The 20695-nt window shown below is 52.6% G+C and overlaps 1 protein-coding gene across 3 annotated transcripts in view; it reads right to left on the bottom strand.

The window, feature by feature from the left end:
* The window catches only part of GBA2 (glucosylceramidase beta 2), a 75794-nt gene that overhangs the window by 9263 nt on the left and 45836 nt on the right, over positions 1–20695 (bottom strand). For all 3 annotated transcript variants that reach the window (XM_040335772.1, XM_040335773.1, XM_040335774.1), the window contains 4 exons: positions 14385–14624; positions 11839–11941; positions 8284–8437; positions 7937–8062 (listed from right to left, as the gene is read on the bottom strand). In XM_040335772.1, the coding sequence (XP_040191706.1) occupies positions 7937–8062; positions 8284–8437; positions 11839–11941; positions 14385–14624 (623 nt within the window). The remainder of the gene's footprint in view (positions 1–7936; positions 8063–8283; positions 8438–11838; positions 11942–14384; positions 14625–20695) is intronic.

Genomic DNA, 20695 nt, shown 5'->3' with positions numbered 1-20695 from the left:
ACCAGACCTATAGAAGGAACGCCTCCACCCGACCTATAGAAGGAGCGCCGCCACCGGACCTTTAGAAGGAGCGCCTCCACCCGACCTATAGAAGGAGCGCCTCCACCCGACCTATAGAAGGAGCGCCTCCACCCGACCTATAGAAGGAGCGCCTCCACCCGACCTATAGAAGGAGCGCCTCCACCCGACCTATAGAAGGAGCGCCTCCACCCGACCTATAGAAGGAGCGCCTCCACCCGACCTATAGAAGGAGCGCCTCCACCCGACCTATAGAAGGAGCGCCTTCACCCGACCTATAGAAGGAGCGCCTCCACCCGACCTATAGAAGGGGAGCCTCCACCGGACCTATAGAAGGAGCGCCTCCACCGGACCTATAGAAAGAGCGCCTCCTCCGGACCTATAGAAGGAGCGCCTCCACCCGACCTATAGAAGGAGCGCCTCCACCCGACCTATAGAAGGAGCGCCTCCACCCGACCTATAGAAGGAGCGCCTCCACCCGACCTATAGAAGGAGCGCCTCCACCCGACCTATAGAAGGAGCGCCTCCACCCGACCTATAGAAGGAACGCCTCCACCCGACCTATAGAAGGAGCGCCTCCACCCGACCTATAGAAGGAACGCCTCCACCCGACCTATAGAAGGAGCGCCTCCACCCGACCTATAGAAGGAGCGCCTCCACCCGACCTATAGAAGGAACGCCTCCACCCGACCTATAGAAGGAGCGCCTCCACCGGACCTTTAGAAGGAGCGCCTCCACCCGACCTATAGAAGGAGCGCCTCCACCCGACCTATAGAAGGAGCGCCTCCACCCGACCTATAGAAGGAGCGCCTCCACCCGACCTATAGAAGGAGCGCCTCCACCCGACCTATAGAAGGAGCGCCTCCACCCGACCTATAGAAGGAGCGCCTCCACCCGACCTATAGAAGGAGCGCCTCCACCGGACCTATAGAAAGAGCGCCTCCTCCGGACCTATAGAAGGAGCGCCTCCACCCGACCTATAGAAGGAGCGCCTCCACCCGACCTATAGAAGGAGCGCCTCCACCCGACCTATAGAAGGAGCGCCTCCACCCGACCTATAGAAGGAGCGCCTCCACCCGACCTATAGAAGGAGCGCCTCCACCCGACCTATAGAAGGAACGCCTCCACCCGACCTATAGAAGGAGCGCCTCCACCCGACCTATAGAAGGAATGCCTCCACCCGACCTATAGAAGGAGCGCCTCCACCCGACCTATAGAAGGAGCGCCTCCACCCGACCTATAGAAGGAGCGCCTCCACCCGACCTATAGAAGGAGCGCCTCCACCCGACCTATAGAAGGAGCGCCTCCACCCGACCTATAGAAGGAGCGCCTCCACCCGACCTATAGAAGGAGCGCCTCCACCCGACCTATAGAAGGAGCGCCTCCACCCGACCTATAGAAGGAGCGCCTCCACCCGACCTATAGAAGGAGCGCCTCCACCGGACCTATAGAAGGAACGCCTCCACCCGACCTATAGAAGGAGCGCCTCCACCCGACCTATAGAAGGAGCGCCTCCACCCGACCTATAGAAGGAGCGCCTCCACCCGACCTATAGAAGGAGCGCCTCCACCGGACCTATAGAAGGAGCGCCTCCACCCGACCTATAGAAGGAACGCCTCCACCCGACCTATAGAAGGAGCGCCTCCACCCGACCTATAGAAGGAACGCCTCCACCCGACCTATAGAAGGAGCGCCTCCACCCGACCTATAGAAGGAGCGCCTCCACCCGACCTATAGAAGGAGCGCCTCCACCCGACCTATAGAAGGAGCGCCTCCACCGGACCTATAGAAGGAGCGCCTCCACCGGACCTATAGAAGGAACGCCTCCACCCGACCTATAGAAGGAGCGCCTCCACCCGACCTATAGAAGGAGCGCCTCCACCCGACCTATAGAAGGAGCGCCTCCACCCGACCTATAGAAGGAGCGCCTCCACCCGACCTATAGAAGGAGCGCCTCCACCCGACCTATAGAAGGAGCGCCTCCACCCGACCTATAAAAGGAGCGCCTCCACCCGACCTATAGAAGGAACCCCTCCACCGGACCTAGTTGTGGAAATGTAAAGATGTATTTATTCTGTATTGTCATAGTGTCACCCATGGTTGGTTCTCCCTCAGCCCGCTCTAGAAAGCTGACTGGGGCAGACAGACTGGTGGAGATACACTTCCTGATTTGGAGAAGGGTGTTTGTGGAGGGGGGTGTCGGCCGGCGAAAGGGCCCGTGTGATGCACAGATATTCGCCTTCTCGGTGCGTCCGCTCTGCAAGAGCATTGTCAGTTTAGCTGGTGTGCGCTCCCTGTCATCTCTCAGTACCTGATCAATACTGTTTTGTGATGTGAGCTTACACCTGCAGATAAGCTCCTCCCATCAGGAACTGTATCCTATTGTTGTTATTATATTGCTGTATTGTATCGTGTTGTTATATTGCTGTATTGTGGTGTTATTGTATTATATTGTTATTGAATATTACTGTATTGAATCCCTGTTGGACGGGGTTATCTGTGCTGCCAAATCCATATATGGGCATTTGTTGTATCGAGCCCACATGCTGTGACATCACTTCCCATGGAGGAGGTCACATGCTGTGATATCACTTCCTATGGTCACATGCTGTGATCTCCTCCAATCAGATGTGGTCTGTGAAGCCTATTGTGTTAATAAACCAGCCTGTGAGGTGTTGGCAAACCAGTGATGACTGGGAGCTAGAAGGAATGAGAACATTTGGTGAGGTCTCTTGACTGAATGAATGGCAGGGAATATGGTGAGTGAACTTATTTAGCTTAAAGATGGCTTATTTCATTAAGACGGAATATGTGCTTTATAGCACAGGGCAAGATGGCGGTGTGCTCTGCATACAGCCCATTTTGCCATAACAACCTATAGAAGGAGCGCCTCCACCGGACCTATAGAAGGAACGCCTCCACCCGACCTATAGAAGGAATGCCTCCACCCGACCTATAGAAGGAGCGCCTCCACCGGACCTATAGAAGGAACGCCTCCACCGGACCTATAGACGGAGCGCCTCCACCGGACCTATAGAAGGAGCGCCTCCACCGGACCTATAGAAGGAGCGCCTCCACCGGACCTATAGAAGGAGCGCCTCCACCGGACCTATAGAAGGAACGCCTCCACCGGACCTATAGACGGAGCGCCTCCACCCGACCTATAGAAGGAGCGCCTCCACCCGACCTATAGAAGGAGCGCCTCCACCCGACCTATAGAAGGAGCGCCTCCACCCGACCTATAGAAGGAGCGCCTCCACCCGACCTATAGAAGGAGCGCCTCCACCCGACCTATAGACGGAGCGCCTCCACCGGACCTATAGAAGGAGCGCCTCCACCAAACCTATAGAAGGAGCGCCTCCACCGGACCTATAGAAGGAGCGTCCCCACCGGACCTATAGAAGGAGCGTCCCCACCGGACCTATAGAAGGAGCGTCCCCACCGGACCTATAGAAGGAGCGCCTCCACCGAACCTATAGAAGGAACGCCTCCACCGGACCTATAGAAGGAGCGCCTCCACCGAACCTATAGAAGGAGCGCCTCCACCGAACCTATAGAAGGAACGCCTCCTCCGGACCTATAGAAGGAGCGCCTCCACCGAACCTATAGAAGGAGCGCCTCCACCCGACCTATAGAAGGAGCGCCTCCACCGGACCTATAGAAGGAGCGCCTCCACCCGACCACCTTATAGAAGGAGGCGCCTCCTCCCGACCTATAGAAGGAGCGCCTCCTCCGGACCTATAGAAGGAGCGCCTCCACCGGACCTATAATCGGACTAGAGGAGCGCCTCCACCCGACCTATAGAAGGAGCGCCTCCACCCGACCTATAGAAGGAGCGCCTCCACCCGACCTATAGAAGGAGCGCCTCCACCGGACCTATAGAAGGAGCGCCTCCTCCGGACCTATAGAAGGAACGCCTCCACCCGACCTATAGAAGGAGCGCCTCCTCCGGACCTATAGAAGGAGCGCCTCCTCCGGACCTATAGAAGGAACGCCTCCACCCGACCTATAGAAGGAGCGCCTCCTCCGGACCTATAGAAGGAACGCCTCCACCGGACCTATAGAAGGAGCGCCTCCACCCGACCTATAGAAGGAGCGCCTCCACCGGACCTATAGAAGGAGCGCCTCCTCCGGACCTATAGAAGGAACGCCTCCACCCGACCTATAGAAGGAGCGCCTCCACCCGACCTATAGAAGGAGCGCCTCCACCCGACCTATAGAAGGAGCGCCTCCACCCGACCTATAGAAGGAGCGCCTCCACCCGACCTATAGAAGGAGCGCCTCCTCCGGACCTATAGAAGGAACGCCTCCACCGGACCTATAGAAGGAGCGCCTCCACCCGAGCTATAGAAGGAGCGCCTCCACCGGACCTATAGAAGGAGCGCCTCCTCCGGACCTATAGAAGGAACGCCTCCACCGGACCTATAGAAGGAGCGTCCCCACCCGAGCTATAGAAGGAGCGCCTCCACCGGACCTATAGAAGGAGCGCCTCCTCCGGACCTATAGAAGGAACGCCTCCACCCGACCTATAGAAGGAGCGCCTCCACCCGACCTATAGAAGGAGCGCCTCCACCCGACCTATAGAAGGAGCGCCTCCACCCGACCTATAGAAGGAGCGCCTCCACCCGACCTATAGAAGGAGCGCCTCCACCAGACCTATAGAAGGAGCGCCTCCACCCGACCTATAGAAGGAACGCCTCCTCCGGACCTATAGAAGGAGCGCCTCCACCCGACCTATAGAAGGAGCGCCTCCACCCGACCTATAGAAGGAGCGCCTCCACCCGACCTATAGAAGGAACGCCTCCTCCGGACCTATAGAAGGAACGCCTCCACCGGACCTATAGAAGGAGCGCCTCCACCCGACCTATAGAAGGAGCGCCTCCACCCGACCTATAGAAGGAGCGCCTCCTCCGGACCTATAGAAGGAGCGCCTCCACCAGACCTATAGAAGGAGCGCCTCCACCCGACCTATAGAAGGAACGCCTCCTCCGGACCTATAGAAGGAGCGCCTCCACCCGACCTATAGAAGGAGCGCCTCCACCAGACCTATAGAAGGAGCGCCTCCTCCGGACCTATAGAAGGAACGCCTCCACCGGACCTATAGAAGGAGCGCCTCCACCCGAGCTATAGAAGGAGCGCCTCCACCGGACCTATAGAAGGAGCGCCTCCACCCGACCTATAGAAGGAGCGCCTCCACCCGACCTATAGAAGGAGCGCCTCCACCCGACCTATAGAAGGAGCGCCTCCACCCGACCTATAGAAGGAGCGCCTCCACCCGACCTATAGAAGGAGCGCCTCCACCCGACCTATAGAAGGAGCGCCTCCACCCGACCTATAGAAGGAGCGCCTCCACCCGACCTATAGAAGGAGCGCCTCCACCCGACCTATAGAAGGAGCGCCTCCACCCGACCTATAGAAGGAGCGCCTCCACCCGACCTATAGACGGAGCGCCTCCACCGGACCTATAGAAGGAGCGCCTCCTCCGGACCTATAGAAGGAGCGCCTCCACCAGACCTATAGAAGGAGCGCCTCCACCCGACCTATAGAAGGAACGCCTCCTCCGGACCTATAGAAGGAGCGCCTCCACCCGACCTATAGAAGGAGCGCCTCCTCCGGACCTATAGAAGGAACGCCTCCACCCGACCTATAGAAGGAGCGCCTCCTCCGGACCTATAGAAGGAACGCCTCCACCAGACCTATAGAAGGAGCGCCTCCTCCGGACCTATAGAAGGAACGCCTCCACCCGACCTATAAAAGGAGCGCCTCCACCCGACCTATAGACGGAGCGCCTCCACCGGACCTTGTTGTGGAAATGTAAAGATGTATTTATTCTGTATTGTCATAGTGTCACCCATGGTTGGTTCTCCCTCAGCCCGCTCTAGAAAGCTGACTGGGGCAGACAGACTGGTGGAGATACACTTCCTGATTTGGAGAAGGGTGTTTGTGGAGGGGGGTGTCGGCCGGCGAAAGGGCCCCTGTGTGATGCGCAGATATTCGCCTTCTCGGTGCGTCCGCTCTGCAAGAGCATTGTCAGTTTAGCTGGTGTGCGCTCCTGTCATCTCTCAGTACCTGATCAACACTGTTTTGTGATGTGAGCCTACGCCTGCAGATAAGCTCCTCCCATCAGGAACTGTGTCCTATTGTTATTATATTGCTGTATTGTTATTGATTATTACTGTATCGTATTGTTATATTACTGTATTGTTATTGATTATTACTGTATCGTATCGTATTGTTATATTGCTGTATTGTTATTGATTATTACTGTATCGTATCGTGTTATATTGCTGTATTGTGGTGGTGTTGTATTATATTGTTATTGAATATTACTGTATTGAATCCCTGTTGGACGGGGTTATCTGTGCTGCCAAATCGATATATGGGCATTTGTTGTATCGAGCCCACATGCTGTGACATCACTTCCCATGGAGGAGGTCACATGCTGTGACATCACTTCCTATGGTCACATGCTGTGATCTCCTCCAATCAGATGTGGTCTGTGAAGCCTATTGTGTTAATAAAACAGCCTGTGAGGGTGTTGGCAAACCAGTGATGACTGGGAGCTAAGAGGAATGAGAACATTTGGTGAGGTCTCTTGACTTGTATGAATGGCAGGGAATATGGTGAGTGAACTTATTTAGCTTAAAGATGGCTTATTTCATTAAGACGGAGTATGTGCTTTTTAGCACAGGGCAAGATGGCGGTGTGCTCTGCATACAGCCCATTTTGCCATAACAACCTATAGAAGGAACGCCTCCACTCGACCTAGAGAAGGAACGCCTCCACTCGACCTACAGAAGGAGCGCCTCCACTGGATCTATAGATGTGTGTGGCCCCCACTGTACACCAGTCATATCATTCAATACATACTCCTCCCTCTTTCGGTACATATTCCTCCCTCTTTCGGTACATACTCCTCTCTCTCTCTCTCTCGGTACATACTCCTCCCTCCCTCTCTCGGTACATACTCCTCCCTCCCTCTCTCGGTACATACTCCTCCCTCCCTCTCTCGGTACATACTCCTCCCTCCCTCTCTCGGTACATACGCCTCCCTCCCTCTCTCAGTACATACGCCTCCCTCTCTCTCAGTACATACGCCTCCCTCTCTCTCAGTACATACGCCTCCCTCTCTCTCAGTACATACGCCTCCCTCTCTCTCTCGGTACATACTCCTCCCTCTCTCTCAGTACATACTCCTCTCTCTCTCTCGGTACACACTCCTCTCTCTCTCTCAGTACATACGCCTCCCTCTCTCTCAGTACATACTCCTCCCTCTCTCTCAGTACATACGCCTCCCTCTCTCTCTCGGTACACACTCCTCCCTCTCTCTCGGTACATACTCCTCCCTCTCTCTCAGTACATACGCCTCCCTCTCTCTCAGTACATACGCCTCCCTCTCTCTCAGTACATACGCCTCCCTCTCTCTCAGTACATACGCCTCCCTCTCTCTCTCAGTACACACTCCTCTCCCTCTCTCATTACATACTCCTCCCTCTCTCATTACATACTCCTCCCTCTCTCATTACATACTCCTCCCTCTCTCATTACATACTCCTTCCTCTCTCATTACATACTCCTCCCTCTCTCATTACATACTCCTCCCTCTCTCATTACATACTCCTCCCTCTCTCATTACATACTCCTCCCTCTCTCAGTACATACTCCTCCCTCTCTCTCAGTACATACGCCTCCCTCTCTCTCAGTACATAAGCCTCCCTCTCTCTCAGTACATACTCCTCCCTCCCTCTCTCTCTCTCTCAGTACATACTCCTCCCTCTCTCTCAGTACATACGCCTCCCTCTCTCTCAGTACATAAGCCTCCCTCTCTCTCAGTACATAAGCCTCCCTCTCTCTCAGTACATACTCCTCCCTCCCTCTCTCTCTCAGTACATACTCCTCCCTCTCTCTCAGTACATACTCATCTGTCAGGATTGGGTCTTGCCAGGCCTCCATCCTCCGCTCCCATTCCTCATAGTGGAACAAACCGTAATGACAAAGAACTGACGCCGAATTCCCCTGACTGCCGAAAAACCGTGTGTATCGCCTGCAGAGAGAGAAGAGGAGGGATGAGGATAACACAGACAGGGCACGTTGCAGTAACACGACTCTTCTCAGGTCGTGGTGGTGGACGGTGACGGTCAGTGGTGGTGGACGGTGACGGTCAGTGGTGGTGGACGGTGACGGTCAGTGGTGGTGGACGGTGACGGTCAGTGGTGGTGGACGGTGACGGTCAGTGGTGGTCGCTGGAAGCAGACAGACACATACCGGCAGTACTCTCTCTGTCCTGAACCGAAGCGAACCCGGGGCATGTCCCAGGATAGGCAGAATTCCAAGGTCCTGCGTCCCCCGGGGCTCACCGAGCATCCTCCTGCCACACCCGCTGCGATCTTCTTCCCCTTCACGGTGTGAGAACTCGGGCCTGTGCCATTATTATATCATTATTACAATACAGGATTTATAGTGACAACAGTTTATGAAGCATTTTATAATATAAAGGGAGACGGTACAATTCAATACAAGGGGGTTAGGAGGGTCCTGCTCCTGAGAGCTTACATTCCAATAGGAAGGGGCAGGAAGGAACCCCAGAATTTGTCTACTCACAATTTACTCTGCAATGGGAGGCAGCACTAGGAACCCATGTACACCGTCTATGTGTCCCAGGAGCTCTGATCTAAGGCAAATGGCTTCAGAGCTCAGAAATGTCCCCGATGTCCCTCCCAGTATGATGAATTGAGGAACATTTGGGGGGCGTTTCTGGAAACCACCTCAGAGCAAAGTGGAGATTTCTATATGTGTGTGGGACTGGGGGTTCCCAGGATGCACCTGAAGGATCGTTACTATTTGGATGGTAAGTGCCAATCCTTTGTAGTGACCCCTATTACACAACTTGGAAGAGGAAAAAGACCTTCAGGACTTGTGTGAATCCTCTCCTTGTGTGTCCCGAAAGACGAACCCTCTCCTTGTGTGTCCCCAAAGATGAACCCTCTCCTTGTGTGTCCCCAAAGATGAACCCTCTCCTTGTGTGTCCCGAAAGATGAACCCTCTCCTTGTGTGTCCCCAAAGATGAACCCTCTCCTTGTGTGTCCCCAAAGATGAACCCTTTCCTTGTGTGTCCCCAAAGATGAACCCACTCCTTGTGTGTCCCCAAAGATGAACCCTCTCCTTGTGTGTCCCCAAAGATGAACCCTCTCCTTGTGTGTCCCCAAAGATGAACCCTCTCCTTGTGTGTCCCCAAAGATGAACCCTCTCCTTGTGTGTCCCCAAAGATGAACCCTCTCCTTGTGTGTCCCGAAAGATGAACCCTCTTCTTGTGTGTCCCGAAAGATGAACCCTCTCCTTGTGTGTCCCGAAAGATGAACCCTCTTCTTGTGTGTCCCCAAAGATGAACCCTCTCCTTGTGTGTCCCCAAAGATGAACCCTCTCCTTGTGTGTCCCCAAAGATGAACCCTCTCCTTGTGTGTCCCCAAAGATGAACCCTCTCCTTGTGTGTCCCCAAAGATGAACCCTCTTCTTGTGTGTCCTGAAAGATGAACCCTCTCCTTGTGTGTCCCCAAAGATGAACCCTCTCCTTGTGTGTCCCCAAAGATGAACCCTCTCCTTGTGTGTCCCCAAAGATGAACCCTCTCCTTGTGTGTCCCCAAAGATGAACCCTCTCCTTGTGTGTCCCCAAAGATGAACCCTCTCCTTGTGTGTCCCCAAAGATGAACCCTCTCCTTGTGTGTCCCCAAAGATGAACCCTCTTCTTGTGTGTCCCCAAAGATGAACCCTCTCCTTGTGTGTCCCCAAAGATGAACCCTCTCCTTGTGTGTCCCCAAAGATGAACCCTCTCCTTGTGTGTCCCCAAAGATGAACCCTCTCCTTGTGTGTCCCCAAAGATGAACCCTCTCCTTGTGTGTCCCCAAAGATGAACCCTCTCCTTGTGTGACCCCAAAGATGAACCCTCTTCTTGTGTGACCCCAAAGATGAACCCTCTTCTTGTGTGTCCCCAAAGATGAACCCTCTCCCTGTGTGTCCCGAAAGATGAACCCTCTCCTTGTGTGTCCTGAAAGATGAACCCTCTCCTTGTGTGTCCCCAAAGATGAACCCTCTCCTTGTGTGTCCCCAAAGATGAACTCTCTCCTTGTGTGTCCCCAAAGACGAACCCTCTCCCTGTGTGTCCCCAAAGATGAATCCTCTCCTTGTGTGTCCCCAAAGATGAACCCTCTCCCTGTGTGTCCCCAAAGATGAACCCTCTCCCTGTGTGTCCCCAAAGATGAACCCTCTCCTTGTGTGTCCCGAAAGATGAACTCTCTCCTTGTGTGTCCCCAAAGACGAACCCTCTCCCTGTGTGTCCCCAAAGATGAACCCTCTCCCTGTGTGTCCCCAAAGATGAACCCTCTCCTTGTGTGTCCCGAAAGATGAACTCTCTCCTTGTGTGTCCCCAAAGACGAACCCTCTCCCTGTGTGTCCCCAAAGATGAACCCTCTCCTTGTGTGTCCCCAAAGATGAACCCTCTCCTTGTGTGTCCCCAAAGATGAACCCTCTCCTTGTGTGTCCCGAAAGATGAACCCTCTCCTTGTGTGTCCCGAAAGGTGAACTCTCTCCTTGTGTGTCCCCAAAGATGAACCCTCTCCTTGTGTGTCCCCAAAGATGAACCCTCTCCTTGTGTGTCCCCAAAGATGAACCCTCTCCTTGTGTGTCCCCAAAGGTGAACCCTCTCCTTGTGTGTCCCCAAAGATGAACCCTCTCCTTGTGTGTCCCCAAAGATGAACCCTCTCCTTGTGTGTCCCCAAAGATGAACCCTCTCCTTGTGTGTCCTGAAAGATGAACCCTCTCCTTGTGGGTCCCGAAAGATGAACCTTCTCCTTGTGTGTCCCCAAAGATGAACCCTCTCCTTGTGTGTCCCCAAAGATGAACCCTCTCCTTGTGTGTCCCGAAAGATGAACCCTCTCCTTGTGTGTCCCCAAAGATGAACCCTCTCCTTGTGTGTCCCCAAAGATGAACCCTCTCCTTGTGTGTCCCGAAAGATGAACCCTCTCCTTGTGTGTCCCCAAAGATGAACCCTCTCCTTGTGTGTCCCGAAAGATGAACCCTCTCCTTGTGTGTCCCGAAAGATGAACCCTCTCCTTGTGTGTCCCGAAAGATGAACCCTCTCCTTGTGTGTCCCCGAAAGATGAACCCTCTCCTTGTGTGTCCCGAAAGATAAAACCTTTTCTTGTGTGTCCCCGAAAGATGAACTCTCTCCTTGTATGTCCCCAAAGATGAACCCTCTCCTTGTGTGTCCCCAAAGACGAACCCTCTCCTTGTGTGTCCCGAAAGATGAACCCTCTCCTTGTGTGTTCCGAAAGATGAACCCTTTTCTTGTGTGTCCCCAAAGATGAACCCTCTCCTTGTGTGTCCCCAAAGATGAACCCTTTTCTTGTGTGTCCCGAAAGATGAACCCTTTTCTTGTGTGTCCCGAAAGATGAACCCTTTTCTGGTGTGTCCCGAAAGATGAACCCTTTTCTTGTGTGTCCCGAAAGATGAACCCTTTTCTTGTGTGTCCCTAAAGATGAACCCTCTACTTGTGTGTCCCCAAAGACGAACCCTCTCCTTGTGTGTCCCCAAAGATGAACCCTTTTCTTGTGTGTCCCCAAAGATGAACCCTCTCCTTGTGTGTCCCCAAAGATGAACCCTTTTCTTGTGTGTCCCGAAAGATGAACCCTTTTCTTGTGTGTCACAGGAGGTGGCCAGCTTTAGTAGAGAGCTCACTGGATCTGCTACTGCAATCTGTGCAGAGAACTGTTCCCCGATTGGTGGATACAGCGCTGATAAGAACCACTTCATGATCCCAACACTTACTAGGGGTGGAGTTCAAACGTCCGTCTTCCAGCAAGTCTTTCCAAATGTCCTGTCCCATCCCGTTGGGGTCAAACTCTGTACAGTGGGACACGTGTGTCCCGGGCTGGGGGAGAAACACACAACTGATCACTCAATGTGACTCCACCAATGACCCCCCTGATATGATCACCCAATGTGATTCCATCAATGACCCCCCCCCCCCCTGATATGATCACCCAATGTGATTCCATCAATGAACCCCCCTGATATGATCACCCAATGTGATTCCATCAATGACCCCCCCCCCCCCCTGATATGATCACCCAATGTGATTCCATCAATGACCCCCCCTGATATGATCACCCAATGTGATTCCATCAATGACCCCCCCCCTGATATGATCACCCAATGTGATTCCATCAATGACCCCCCCTGATATGATCACCCAATGTGACTCCACCAATGACCCCCCTGATATGATCACCCAATGTGACTCCACCAATGACCCCCCCCTGATCTGATCACCCAATGTGACTCCATCAATGACCCCCCCCCTGATCTAATCACCCAATGTGACTCCATCAATCAGCTCCCTGATCCAACATCCCAATGTGAAGCCGCCAATTAAGTCCCTCATCCAACCGTCCAATGTTATGCAACCATTAAGCCTCATGATCCGGCCCCCAATGTGACGTCATCAATAAGCCCCCTGATTCAACTGCTTATTGTGAAGCCACCAATGAATTCCCCATCTGACCGCTATTGTGACGCTAGCAATAATCCCCTCATCCAACCGACCAATGTGATGCCACCGATAAGCCTCCTCATCTGACCACCCATAGTGAGGCCACCAATGAGGCCCCTGATCTGACTGGTAAATGTGAGGCCACTAAGACCCTGTTCTGAGAGATGCCACCAATAAGCTCTGTCTCCCATCATGTGATTGGTCCTGAGGAGAACTCACTTGTACGGCTATGCCCAGGACCCCTGTCATGTGATTCCTCCTACATATGGCTATGGACCTTGATAACAACCATTATCCTGTGATCACTCCCCCGCTTACCCTCCTTCCTGCGGCAATGGACCTCGATAACGACCCTCATCATATGACCCCACCCACTTACCCCCGTCACATGGCAATGAACCTCGAAAATTACATATGATCCCACCCACTTACCCCTGTCACATGGCAATGAACCTCGAAAACGACCCTCATCATGTGATCCTTTCCACTTACCCTCTTTCGTAGGGTTATGAACCTTGATAATGACCCTCATCATGCGATTCCTCCCCCTACCTTATGACTCGTGTAAGATATGGATATTGATGATGATCCTTAATCCTGTGATCTTTCCTGCTTACCCTCTTTGGTACAGCTATGGACATTGATAATAACCCTTGTCATGCGATTCCCCCCCTCTTGTAAGATATGGACCTTTATGCTGACCATCATCCTAGGATCCCTCCTACTTACCCTCTCTCGTATTGCTATAGAGAATAACCCTTGTCATGTGATTACTCTACTCCCCTCACTTAACCCCTCTTGTAAGATATGCACCTTAATAAATGACCCTCACCCTACCCTATTTCGTATGGCTATAGGACCTTGATAATGACCCTCATCCTATGATCCCTCCCACTTACCCTCTCTCGTATGGCTGTAGGACCTCGATAATGACCCTCATCCTATGATCCCTCCCACTTACCCTCTCTTGTATGGCTATAGGACCTCGATAATGACCCTCATCCTAGGATCCCTCCTACTTACCCTCTCTCGTATGGCTATAGAGAATAACCCTTGTCATGTGATTACTCTACTCCCCTCACTTAACCCCTCTTGTAAGATATGCACCTTAATAAATGACCCTCACCCTACCCTATTTCGTATGGCTATAGGACCTTGATAATGACCCTCATCCTATGATCCCTCCCACTTACCCTCTCTCGTAAGGCTATAGAGAATAACCCTTGTCATGTGATTACTCTACTCCCCTCACTTAACCCCTCTTGTAAGATATGCACCTTAATAAATGACCCTCACCCTACCCTATTTCGTATGGCTATAGGACCTTGATAATGACCCTCATCCTATGATCCCTCCCACTTACCCTCTCTCGTAAGGCTATAGAGAATAACCCTTGTCATGTGATTACTCTACTCCCCTCACTTAACCCCTCTTGTAAGATATGCACCTTAATAAATGACCCTCACCCTACCCTATTTCGTATGGCTATAGGACCTTGATAATGACCCTCATCCTATGATCCCTCCCACTTACCCTCTCTCGTAAGGCTATAGGACCTTGATAATGACCCTCATCCTATGATCACTCCCACTTACCCTCTTTTGTAGGGTTATGGACCTCGATAACGACCCTCATCACGTGATCCCTCCCACTTACCCTCTGTCAATGGACCTTGATAACCCTCATCATGCAATTCCTCCCCCTACCTAACTCCTCTTGTAATATATAGACCTTGATATTGACCCGCATCCTTTGATCCTTACACTTTTGTACGACTATGGACCTTGATAATGACCCTCATCATGTGATCCCTCCCACTTACCCTCTCTCGTACGGCTATGCCCAGAGTGAATGGATTGACAGCGGTACAGTGATGAAGAAGCACACCAGACACCGTCTCCCCCTCTCTGCTGAGATGGAATGGCTCATTCCAATGGCCCCCGGCCTTGTCCGTCTTGGTGCCGCTTCCATTCCTCATGGTGAACATGATGGTCACTTCAACCTCTTCATCGCCAGAATTCTCCACATCCCAAACAAAGGCGGCCAGCGGCAGCGAGGAGTCCTGAGGAAGAAGAGATGTTACATAATTGGTGAGGTTAAGTAAGAATTTTACAACAAAACCCTCCCGCAGTTTCTAGTAACAGAAACACGTGGATTTCTAAACCCATAAACAGGATTGTATCTGCCTCTGAAGATTGGACAAAGAGAACGAAGACAAGGAGCCTAATGATGAAGAGGGAAGTGTGACGGGGGTCACTTTGGGTGGGGGGCTGTGACGGGGGTCACTTTGGGCGGGGGGCTGTGACGGGAGTCACTTTGGGTGGGGGGCTGTGACGGGAGTCACTTTGGGTGGGGGGCTGTGACGGGAGTCACTTTGGGTGGGGGGCTGTGACGGGGGTCACTTTGGGTGGGGGGCTGTGACGGGGGTCACTTTGGGTGGGGGGTTTGTGGAACTCAGCTTGCCTTGGAGAGCCCTGGAGGCTCCACGTCCAGCTTTCCGACCCTCTTATGTGTAGATCCCCCTGTGTCTGTAATAGGGGTACAGGGTGACTGAGAACCCCACTGTGATCTGTACTAGTCACACTCAATGTTGTATATATATATATAATGTGTGTTGTTTCATGCTGTTGTGGACTCTTTGCTGTGATGGTTTGGGGTGTGACTGTATTCTATAGTCTATTGTGGCTGACTCAACTATTATGGGATGTGTAAGTGTCTTGCTGTGAGGAAAGATGAAGGGGGATTCCTCCAGCAGCCCCCCTGCTAAGAATGTTTACTGATGAGAAGTTTGAACACACCTGACCTGTGTGTCTATTGTCATTGGACAGTTTAAACCACTTTTCCAAGGGTGGGGGGGGGGCTGTCCGAGTTATTGTTGTCTTTCTATCATCTGGAACCAGTCTGCCCATTCTCCTCTGACCTCAACAAGGCATTTTCCTCCACACAACTGCCGCTCACTGGATATTTTCTCTTTTCCCACCATTCTCTGTAATCCCGAGAGATGGTTGTGTGTGAAAATCCCAGAAATACTCAGACCGGCCCGTCTGCCACCCACAACCCTGCCACGTTCAATGTCACAGAGACCCCCATTCTTCTCCATTCTGATGCAGCAAGTCGTCTTCGCCGCTTTTAGATGCATTGTGCGATTGGCTGATTAGCAATTTATGTTACAGAGCAATTGAGCAGGTGTACCCAATTAAGTGTCCGGTGAGTGTATGTATTACATACAGCATCACTTATGGCTGTATGTGATTTCTGAAACGCGTCGGGCGATCCCTGTTTGTCGGGCCCATGAGAGACAAGTACAAGGCCAATAAGCATTTGGTGGAAGCAAAGCAGCTCCTAAGGGTGCGTCTAATCTCCAGAGGAAGAGCTGGACAAGCAGGTTCAAAAGGGAAAGTCTTTGTGGCCTCAGGGCATTCCAAGGGGCCAAGACTGGAAACGGTGGCGGAAGAAGCAACAAGCTGATCCTTTAGTTTCAGACTGGAGCGCCCCAAATATGGGGGGGGGGGGAGTAGAAGACTAGGACTCCTCGGGGGTAAGCTCATCATCACTATGTGTAGGGGGGAGCACTATGTGTAGGGGGAGGGGAGGGGGATCATTATGTGTAGGGGGGAGGTGGATCCCTATGTCTAGGGGGGAGCACTATGTGTAGGGGGAGGGGAGGGGGATCACTAAGTGTAGGGGGAGGTGGATCACTATGTGTAGGGGGAGGGGGATCACTGTGTGTAGGGGGGAGGGGAGGGGGAATCACTATGTGTAGGGGGAGGAGAGGGGGATCACTATGTGTAGGGGGGAGCACTATGTGTAGGGGGTGGGGAGGGGGATCACTATGTGTAGGGGGGAGCCCTATGTGTAGGGGGAGGGGAGGGGGATCACTATGTGTAGGGGGGAGCCCTATGTGTAGGGGGAGGGGGATCACTATGTGTAGGGGGATCACTATGTGTAGGGGGGAGCACTATGTGTAGGGGGAGGAGAGGGGGATCACTATGTGTAGGGGGGAGGAGAGGGGGATCACTATGTGTAGGGGGGAGGAGAGGGGGATCACTATGTGTAGGGGGGAGGAGAGGGGGATCACTATGTGTAGGGGGAATCACTATGTGTAGGGGAAGGAGAGGGGGATCACTATGTGTAGGGGAGGGGGAGGGGGATCATTATGTGTAGGGTGGGGGAGGGGGATCATTATGTGTAGGGTGGGGGAGGGGGATCATTATGTGTAGGGTGGGGGAGGGGTATGTGTGGGGTAGAAGATCGTCATTGTTAAATATTACCCTTGGTTTATAGATTGGTTACAGATGACAATTACCTGCTATAAATAATGAGACTTTGAACCGGCCGAGACACGTGACTGTTATCAGGAATCACACCTCGAACTTCATTACTCCAAACACTATGACCTGATCCATATGGTATGGGGAGGCATAACAGGGGTGGCACGGAGGAGCCCGGGGAAACAATAGAGGACAACCAAAGGGGGGAGGAAAATATAGGGTAACCAAAGGGGGTGATGGTACAGAGAAGCCGGGGGTACAATAGAGGATAACCAAAAGGGGTTGTACCGGGGGGGGGGGGGGGGAATACAGGGTAACCAAAGGGGGTGGTGGTACACAATAGAGCCTAGTTCCTCTTTCTGCCTGTGTACAAGGCGATCGTGGGTGGCCGGCGGGGATCGCCTGCGCGAGTGGCCAGACAGCTACGGCGATCCACGTGCAGGAGAGCCGACCTGTTGCCGTATAACGAGTTGTCCATTTTCTCAGTCACCCTGTACCCCAATAGACACAGGGGGACTTAGACATAAGAGGTGAATGGGGTGCTGAAGCAAGGGTTTCCCAAGCCTTCCAAGGGATTCTGGGTTCCACTGGCCCCCCTTCCAAAGTGACTCCTGTCACATCTCTCCCATTTCGGCGGGAGAGTAACACAGGAGGAGACCCCAGACGGATTGACTCCGAAGTTAGTCAGTAGTTCCAGTCCTCCAATGCCGGTATCCACATAAATCCATAAATTGCTCCAAACAGAGCATTACTCACCCCGCCAACCTCTGCCTCTCTCAGAGAACCTGCCTGCCGCTGGGGAGAGGCCTGGACTGGCCCTTCTCCCTGGAGTCCTTTCAGCCGCTGGAGAGAAGACAGGGTGACTGGGCTCACTCCGTCATGCTGTTGGGAATCTGGGCCGACTGCCCCCCATTCCTGGGGTATACCAGTGGAGACTGCAAGCCCATCCACAAAACAACAGATAAACCTGCAGTTGTGAGGTGCCGATTGCACTCTCTCCCTGGATGTCCTGTGGAGTGGATTGTTGTGGGCAGAGGCCAGTAGTGTTCCGCCCTGTTAGCGCTCACATCATCCGCTCCGGCTTACTGTTGGAGAGGGAAGACGACGACCTCCTTTCCCTTCCTCTCCGGGATCCTAATCTCCTGCTCGGGAGTGACTGCCATCTCCACACCCTGGGCCTCCCGAACTGCCGCAGGTGTAGGGCAGAGGTCTTGGACCCTCTGTCCGATTGCCAGCACTTCAGCTAGGTTGATCTCATCCTTCTGGGGCATCGTCTGCTGCTGGGACGCTCTTTTTCTGGTACTGTCTCTCAGGTGCACGAACCGCTTCCCCTCCCTGCAAGCCATTGGGGAAGAAGAAACATCACCTCGGGCCTCCGAAACTGCCACGGGTGTAGAGCAGGGGTTTGCAGTACTCTGTCCTGCTGCCAGTACTTCTGCTGGGGGTTCTCTAGGTGGTTCCTCCTCTACAGCAAAATCTATTAATTCCCCTGTCTCTGGAATTGCTAAAAATCCAGGGCATGGCTTGGTGGCCCTGGGGCTCAGTGCCTACACGTTGGCAGGTGGCTCTTCATCGATAACATCCTCTGATGAAAAGTCAATTAACCACTTAAGCCTCGGACCATTTTGTTGCTAAATGCCCAGGCCAGGTTTTGCGATTCGGCACTGCGTCGCTTTAACAGACAATTGCGCGGTCGTGCGACGTGGCTCCCAAACAAAATTGGCGTCCTTTTTCCCCCCACAAATAGAGCTTTCTTTTGGTGGTATTTGATCACCTCTTCGGTTTTTATTTTTTGCGCTATAAACAAAAATAGAGCGACAATTTTGAAAAAAAATGCAATATTTTTTACTTTTTGTTATAATAAATATCCCCCAAAAACATACATAAAACTTTTTTTTTTTTCCCGTTCTTTACCTCCCGGGGAGCAATCGCGACGGATTGGCTATAAACGAATAGCCGCGCCGTCGTCCCGGATCGCTCCCCGCGGGTATCCGACCGCCGCATGTAGCAGGGGGGTGGGGGTCCCGATCGGACCCCCGACATGCGGAAAAACAGGGATGTACGCCCATCTGCCTGTACGTGCCATTCTGTGGACGTACATTTACATGCGGCGGTCGGGAAGTGGTTAAATCCATTGCCGACACTTCAGTTGATATTTCCTGATAGTCCCAGGCAAAGGGAGCCCAGCCCTGGCGCTGAGCAGAGTCTAGCAGCCGTCTGTAGGTGATCTCCAGCTCCCATTCCTGAACGGCCAGAAACTCCAAATCTTCCAGTGCCCAGTGCCCTTCCGAGACGTTCAGTAGCCCTTCTCTGAAATCCATGATTTCCTCCAACCGCCACTCCAAATCACTGCCGAAGTTAGAGTCCCCTGTCAGCTTCACATACAACAGTCCCAGGCCGCCATAGCTTAAGCCTTCCGTTGGGCCGTCATCTGCTATCCAGGGACATGCTTGGGATACACCGAAGGGCTCTGTAGCTCTCATCCAGTCGCATCTCTGCCCAGACCTGCCTGCTTAATTCAGCTGTCTGTTCCTTGTGCGGTTTTTCTCCCGCAATCCATACTGCGACCAGTACCTTTCCCGGTTGGAGGGGAGAACTTTTCCCTGGTGTCGCTGCTCACGGACTATCGCTTCCTTCCAGAGTTCCCAGCAAATAGAATCAGACCATCCCAGCAGGGCCTGCTCTGATACTGGTCCTCTGTGCTGTATCTGCTTCTCTCGCAACCTCCTTCCGAATTCCTCTTCCATGGCGGCTGGTATCTGTACCTCTCCTCTTATCCGGACCTTGGATCCAGGTGGAGGTTGGATGTCCCAGACTGCAGGAAGCATCCCGCTGCTGCCACCAATGTAACAGATCCTAGTTGCTCTCTGCATGAGTGCTTCTGTCAGTATACTGCCTCCTCCAGTCTGAACATTAGATATTAGACATTACAGCCAAAACATATTCTACAAGACTCTGGTCCGGCCGCACCTGGAGTATGCTGTCCAGTTCTGAGCTCCAGTCCTCAGGAAGGATGTACTGGAAATGGAGAGAGTACAAAGAAGGGCAACAAAGCTAATAAAGGGTCTGGAGGATATTAGTGATGAGGAAAGATTGTGAGCACTAAACTTATTCTCTGTAGAAGAGACGCTCGAAAGGGAATTTCAATACCGGACTGGTGACCCCACAATAGGGAGAAAACTTTTCTGTGGAAGAGAGTTTAATAAGACACGTGACCAACAAAAAGAGGTTTAACCTTAAACTATGTAGAGGGTTCTTTACTGTAAGAGCGGCAAGGATGTGGAATTCCCTTCTACAGGCGGTGGTCTCAGTGGGGGAGGGGCATCAATGGTTTCAAGAAACTATTAGATAATCATCTGAAGGACCACAACACACATGGATATACAATGTAACACTGACATCCAATCACACACATAGGGGGGACTTGATGGGCTTTTTTCAACCTCACCTTCTATGTAACATACAACACTCGCTTATAGGAACATGGAATGTTTATTTGAACAAACTCACCCAAATATATACACCGGGAGGACATCTCTCTAGCAATAAAATCTGTAACCAGAAACCTAATTAACATGAGCTAATTAACTAATCCCTTAAAGCAGCGGATGTGACTCCGTGTACTCCTGGGCATTGTTGTGATAAATCAGGATCTAACTACAGGTCAGACTTGTTGTCACCGAGCTTCACACAGTAGATGATACATCATCATAAGTATAAACACAGGACACCTTCTCACAATAGCAGGAGCTCCAGCAGGAGTCGGCCCGTCTCCTACATTGTACAGAGGCCAATGTGATCGGCTCTCTCAACTAACATGTGGAGTTCAGAATCAAACAAACCAAGAATAGTCTTTACATCT

This window comes from Rana temporaria, chromosome 1, assembly GCF_905171775.1.
Source record: "Rana temporaria chromosome 1, aRanTem1.1, whole genome shotgun sequence".
Taxonomy (NCBI): Eukaryota; Metazoa; Chordata; class Amphibia; order Anura; family Ranidae; genus Rana; species Rana temporaria.
Note: the sequence above shows the minus strand (reverse complement) of the source record. Positions and strands in the feature narration are given on the sequence as shown.